The sequence below is a fragment of the Poecilia reticulata genome, linkage group LG19 (genome assembly GCF_000633615.1).
Source record: "Poecilia reticulata strain Guanapo linkage group LG19, Guppy_female_1.0+MT, whole genome shotgun sequence".
Taxonomy (NCBI): domain Eukaryota; kingdom Metazoa; phylum Chordata; class Actinopteri; order Cyprinodontiformes; family Poeciliidae; genus Poecilia; species Poecilia reticulata.
Genome location: NC_024349.1, coordinates 27,814,024 through 27,821,074, shown reverse-complemented (window position 1 = coordinate 27,821,074; position 7,051 = coordinate 27,814,024). Strand labels below are relative to the sequence as shown.

The window sequence follows — 7,051 nt, the reverse complement described above, 5'->3', positions numbered from 1 at the left end:
TATCTATCTATCTATCTATCTATCTATCTATCTATCTATCTATCTATCTATCTATCTATCTATCTATCTATCTATCTATCTATCTATCTATCTATATACATAACATAACTTAAAATAAAGTTGACTGTGTAATTTAACAACTTGAAATTGGGCTTCTCTCTTTAAAACACTTCTGCTCTTTTTGCCACTCCACCTTCAGGAAGTCATCACAACGAGGCTCCTCTATTAACCTTTTAACAATGTTTTTAGCAGTACTGCGCTGAGAAGTAGCTCCTATAATGAGCTCAGCAGATGTACAGTTGTACAAGGTTGCTGCTGGCTAGTCTGAAGGAGCTGAGTTGGGTGTGATGCGGAGGGCTGCTCTGTGAGACTGAAACCTGGAAACTGTGAAACCAAGGAGGAGCTGCACATCAGAGGCGGAGCTAGGTCCATCGAAGTGTTTTGCACAGCTGAATGGTTGCCATGGGGATTGAAGGATTTGATTCTTTCAAACACGTATGAAAGAATCAAAGCAACACTCCAGATATTTTTTTGATGAGGAAATAGCATTACAGCTAAAAAGAGTCGATTTTCCATAATACTGTCCCTTTAAGACTAAACCACCACAGTGGCCACTACATCACATCTAAAGAAACGTAAACTCTGCATAGTAAACTACCTAAATCACCCATCCTTCACTTTGAGTTCATATTCTCCATTCTAGCTGCATTACTCATAAATGAGTGCTAACAAATGTGTTCTGTCTGCGCTGCTCTCACCGATCTCCCTCGCCATAGCCAGACCCTGAGGATAGGTAATGGGAGACAGCTTCTTGTCCCGCAGCCTTTCGATGGTGTCCTTGTCATCTCGAAGGTCCAACTTCGTCCCCACCAAGATAATGGGTGTGTTGGGGCAGTGGTGTCTCACCTCTGGGTACCACTACAGCACCAGAGGCGCACACAGGGACGTGTGCACAAGTGGATTTACAGAGAGACAATGTCAGTGGAGACAAGAAACAGGAGAGTTAGCTGGATGCAGAGGACGAGTGTTACACGCCTCTCCACAAGGATGAGCGACATGAAGGAAAGGTTAAAGCTGCAGTATGGAACTTCAAAAATATCTTTTTACATATTGGTTGAAACTGTCACCATGTGATGACAATTTTTTTCACAGATTACCTGTCTCATGTTACACCGATATAGTGACAGCTTCAGCAAATATATAAAAAATATTTTTCATAAAAGTTATCTACAAATAATTTGAAGGTTGAACAAGTTTAAATGACATGATGAGGAAGTTCTGCAGAGGGAGGTGGGACCTTGTTCAAGGTGTGATTTCACATGAGAGCATTTCTTTATGCTCAGCACGCCAAACCTCAGCGGCCGCCTCTCCCTCCGCAGAGTGCCAGCACTGCTTCAGGCCTCGCTTTGCAACGGCTCTCTGCTCCGGCTTCAGACGGAGTCAGCTTAACTTCTGACCATTCCAAGCCAAGGACTGAACATCTGCAGTGGCCGTCTCTAATGCCAGGGGGCGCTATAGATGTGCCTCCTAGTGGTCAGACTCGGCTCAAGCGGGGTAATGGAAGGGGGACGGGCGGTCAGTCAGCGTACTGACCTTAGCTCGGACGTTCTCAAAAGAGGCCGGACTGACCAGGGAGAAGCATATCAAGAACACATCCTGGGAGAGAATCAGAGAGATCGCTGGTTGACAGGAAATCTGTATGTTTGTGTGAGTGTGAGTGTGTTCGTGGCCACGAGTTTATTTATAGAATAACTGGATAAATTAATTTCTGGATCACTATCTATAGGCCAATTATCAAATAATATGAAGCTTTAGATTCTGTGAGCTACAGGAAGTTGTATAATTCCTGTTTTACTTTAATTGACATTTCCTTATACCAGACGGTCAGTCGTGTGTTTTTCTAAAATATTTGGATATGTGGAAATTTAATATTAATAAAAATATTTTAAAAAGTCTTAAAAAATGAATAAAAACCTTATTAAAGTGTTCTGTTAAATATAAACAAACACTTCCCGTAGTGTCTTTCTGTCTGCCTTTGAAACAGACTCTTTTCTCAACATTTAACACTAATGTCTTATTGATAAAGCAACTGAAAGCTTTTTTCCACGTGAACACCTCATTAGAGCTAAAAACATGATTGTTTTACATATTTTCATTTATTTTAGTTTCTTAGATGTGCTGATTTTAATCCTTTGCAGTGAATTATATATTTATTTATTTGAATCATTTTATGATGCTGTTTTCTTGACACTGGCAAAGTCTGGTCGGTGACCAGAGGTCCCAGGCGCGCTGGCGGGAAACAGTTCAAAATGAATGTGGAAACATTTGTTTTTCAAATTTAAAAATATACGACTCAGAATATCACCACAGAATATCAGGAAATGGGAAAACCAGATGTTACCTGGCAGCTTTGTTGGGAAATTTAGTTGAAGACAAAAAATTAAGCTAAGTATTTTTTGTAAGTTGCTTAAAATATTTATATAATAAACATTTACTGTATTATGAATTCATTTAGGTATAGTCAGTAATTTATTTGAGTTTTTATCGAGGGATATGCCACCTACTGGCTTGAATGGCTAACTGCATCTGCCTAAACTACAGATCTCCTGATTAGTTTTGTGTAAGCAAACATCAGAACAATTTTCCTTTAAAATGCAACAGAAATGAACTTTTCTTATGCAGCCTCTAATGGAGGGTCCTAATTTTTCACTTGGTTATATGACCCTATATGTACATTTGTCCATACAGTTGCTCCTACATGACAGTGTGTGAGAGAGGAAGTGATTTTGGGAGGAAGGAGTCGGAGTACCGTCTGTGGGTAAGACAATGGTCTTAATCTATCATAGTCCTCCTGTCCTGCCGTGTCCCAGAGGCCCAGGTTCACTGGCTTCCCATCCACCATTACATTGGCAGAGTAGTTGTCGAAGCTAGAACAGACAGGAGAGCACACAGTCAGAAAAAACAAGCATGAATTGTACAAACTCCCAGCTGATCTGAGTCCTGATAAAGAAATGGATGGCAGCAAAAACAGATGTAAACCTCAGAATTAGATCAGAAGCTGTTCAGACGAGGTTCTGGAGAAAAGCTGAAACACCCTTTAGCTACAGTTCTAGCTACGTCAGACTCTTTTTCATAAATTGTATAGTTCTTTGACTTATGTGATGTGACTTACATGTGTTTTTCTTTTTTGCTCTTCATGATTCACTTTTTGATTTATGTGTTATATGTTAAATAAGACCAATGCAAAGATCAATGTAATTGATTAATTACATTGATTTTAAGGCATTACAAATTTTTATGCAATTAAACACATTTATTTTATGTACAAAAGTCCCAGTCAGTAAACATATTATATATTACATTATCGATGTGACCTTCGTTAAGATCTACGGTTGTTCTTCACACTGTGACTTTGTGGCAGAGGGTTTCCACTCACTGCTTCGGTTTCTCTTTGTTTCTGGTAAAGAAATGAAGGCTTTGTGTTTTATCCTGGCCTGTTGATTTGTGCTTATCATGATAGAGGGTGTACTTTCTTTAGTATATTCTACATGCCATGTTTAACAGAAACTGTTTACTAATTAGTATTCTGCATGTTATTTTGTAGCACCATCATCCCTAACTGTCAGGGTAAACTGTGTCATCAGCACGGGTTGCTTTTTTTCTTCCTCCAGTGGAAGTGTTTACGGCTCACTCACACAGTGGGGATGTATTCACCAGGAAAGGCATTGGTGGTGTAGCTGATCAGCAGACAGGTCTTTCCCACAGCCCTGAGGAAGAAGAGAAACGAGGGCACATTTATCAAACAGGTCCATACATGCACAAATGGAGCAGTCATGTCTGTACGGAGTGTGTGGATGAGTCAATAATGTCTGACATGCCTTTAGGTGGAGTGTGTGGACAGGCTACTACTCCCCTCCACTGGGCCGCACACACACTGGCCCAGATTCATGTTGCCCATGAACACAGTGGCCCTCTGTGACACAGCCTCCTCCCACTACTGTGAGCACAAGCTCATTCTAACACACACACACAGGACCTGCTCCCCTCCTATATTGGACTCACAGGCTGCAGGACTGTCCTCAGACTGACGATAGCATGGACATTAACGATAGTACTGTTAATGCAAGGACCCTGTAAATCTGGGAGGCTGGCCCCAAACAATCACACACTGTTTCCTGGCTGTTCAGACTGTGAGTGGAAGGGGCTTTGGGGAGGGGGACAAAGGCAGATTACTCTAGGAAAAGGAAATACTTGGTTCTAGGATAGGAAAGATGTCCACTTCCAGTCAGACAATGCCTCCAACTCATTTTTTATTAATGTCCCTTTTGAAAAGTACCATGTTTGATTATTCATTAACTATACAGCCAGTCCTCCATGTAGGTTTGTGTTGACTTTAAAATACAAACCAGAGGGTAAACTCAAGCTACAATATGATGGACATTAAGAGAAATCACTATTTGTCTAACAGCTGTGTAACTGCAACATGCCTATGCTTTAAACTTGTATTCAAACCACACAGTTCAATTACAAGACACTAAACCTCTGTAGAAGAAAACAACATGTGCTGAAGAGGTTGCAGTTAACTGAAGAGCCAATCCACTGACTTAAAGAAAAATGGAGCAACATTTGAAAGCAGCATTGTTGTTTTCAAGGTCAGGGGTCTGAAAACAAAACTGAATTTGTGTCACACTACAATTCAGTTCATAACACATCATCTCTTATTTATAAGCAAGGGGGAAAAAAGTTCAGTCAATCCAATGTATAGTTCAGGTTCAGTTTATTATTCAAATTGATTGAAAAGTTTCTATCTAAGGAAACCCAAAAGATTGAGTCACTGACTTTCAGCATTCCTCCAGGAGAAACATGTAGAAATAGTACCTTGTACTGTGTCACTGACTTTTCAAACATCCCTCACACTGAGCATGCATGTAGCGACAGTGGAGAGGAAAAAGTTCCCTTTAATATGAAAAAAACTCCAGCAGAACCAAAACCTGGTTCAGAGTGAATGGACTGAACCTGAAGCATGGTGGCTCAGGCATCATGATATATGGATGTTTCTCAAACTGTTGGGCCCATTTACCATAAAATTACAGTTTCAACATGCCAGCAACCTCAAACACACCAGTAAGCAGCATCTTGGTTCTACGCCAGTGACTTCCAGTCCAATAACTGGACTTTAATGGAGTCCAATGGTCTTGACCTGGATCATAGTGTCAGAAGTTGGTCGACTTCATGCAACCCAGAAACTCCCACTGTGTCAGGCATCAGCTTTTGAAACCTATAAGTTTATTATTCACTGTTCTAAAATTGAGCTGAATGTTAAACTGCAGACTGTAATGTAGAATCCAGATAGATGGATCTTTAGGGGTGTGATGATGGGCCTCAGTGGAAAGAAAACACTTCCACAGAAGAAGAGAACCCAGTGATCACCCCATAGTCTTCTGATTAGCTCACAGCTAACTTCCTGAGCCCAGCTGATAAATAGTAGTAAATGTGACCAGTGGTGCCTAATTTATTACTGAATATTTACTTGGTTTTAAAACTTAAAATCTATTGGTTTAAGGAAGTTATTAACAAATTACCAATAGGTACAGTAATAATAAGATTATTCTAAGAATAATGGAGTAGAAAAGACATTTTGGTCAGGATTAGAAAGAATAGAAAATAATAGTATGAAAAAGTATGAAAAGTAATGAAACCAATATAACAGGTTTCATTATCCTGTTATATTGTTTGTGTTTTACATCCTAACAATGTAAAACACAAACACAAACACAAACTTATTACAGGCCTAAAACCCAGGAAAAACACAACCCTGAGTCTCAAGGAAGTCAGCAGGCTGTCAGAGGCCACAATCAGGCTCTCACCATGCCACAACCCCAGGCATCTGTGCAGACACACGCACACATACGCATGCACACACACACACACACAGAAAAAAACAAAAACAACATGCAATGAATGACAGAAAAACACACAAATATTGAAAACATATAACAGATGTACTACTTAAAATAAAACTAGAGAAAATCAGATTTGATGGCTCTGAAAACAGGTTCGTTTTCAATCAACCCTCAACAAAGATCCAGGAGCTGCAGGCCCCTGGAGCTGCAGGCCCCTGGAGCTGCAGGCCCCTGGAGCTGCAGGCCCCTGGAGCTGCAGGCCCCTGGAGCTGCAGGCCCCTGGAGCTGCAGGCACCTGGAGCTTTGGTTGAGCTGTCTGTCTATGAATCTTGGTAGTGACGTTTGTATGGAGAAAGGACAGAACCTGAAAACTCATCCTCTGCAGCTCAGTCCGCTACGTCGTCTACAATCCTATGGTGGCTGCAAGTAAAACTTCACCAACATAACTGAATAAATCATTTTTTGGGAAATCAAAAACAATCTAAAATTTCAATGAGAAGCTAAAACATTTGCCGTCAACTGGAAAGAACAAAAGTAGCAGTGGCAACATGGCAACACTCCCTTCCTCCCAGGACTGAGGAGAACCTGTAGGCATCAAAGCAACATGAAATGTTCACACATATTGATGCTGGTGGCGGTTCATACTGCTCTTTACAGGTAGCTCTCCAGGGGCCCCTCAAAAGGGCCACTTTGGTTCTCATTGTAGAGACGCAAACAGGTTGCTATTGACATGTGGTAATGTTACACAAACCAACCAAGTAGAGGAGACAGCAACAAGCCACATACTGCACACTTGGGTTTAGGCCTGGGTAATAAATCAACAATAATATATATTACAATGAAAACATGATCAATTTCAATAGATAATACATTTGATGGAATTTTCAATATATAGAATATTCACCTAACTCTGAGCCAGAACTGCACAGCATTCTGGGAGATGTAGGCAAGGAAAGGCTTTAGTCACTCAACCTCTCTGGCGGTTGAGCAGCTAGCATCAACTAACTCACTCACTCTTTGGTTACCTAGCAATAACCTGTGGATTAATTTGCGCATCCATCCATCCATCCATCCATCCATCCATCCATCCATCCATCCATCCATCCATCCATCCATCCATCCATCCATCCATCCATCCATCCATCCAT

General features: G+C 40.8%; 1 protein-coding gene across 3 annotated transcripts in view; it reads right to left on the bottom strand.

Moving 5' to 3' along the window:
• Positions 1 to 7,051, bottom strand: part of rac3b (Rac family small GTPase 3b) — an 11,772-nt gene that overhangs the window by 2,608 nt on the left and 2,113 nt on the right. Inside the window, exons 2-5 of one of the 3 annotated variants that reach the window (XM_017310907.1) lie at positions 3,696 to 3,767; positions 2,810 to 2,927; positions 1,594 to 1,656; positions 756 to 918 (exon numbers count right to left, since the gene is read on the bottom strand). In XM_017310907.1, coding sequence (XP_017166396.1) covers positions 756 to 918; positions 1,594 to 1,656; positions 2,810 to 2,927; positions 3,696 to 3,767 — 416 coding nt within the window. Of the gene's footprint in view, positions 1 to 755; positions 919 to 1,593; positions 1,657 to 2,809; positions 2,928 to 3,695; positions 3,851 to 7,051 lie in introns of those variants that run through there. The other 2 variants (XM_008438193.2, XM_017310906.1) reach the window with 2 other exon arrangements.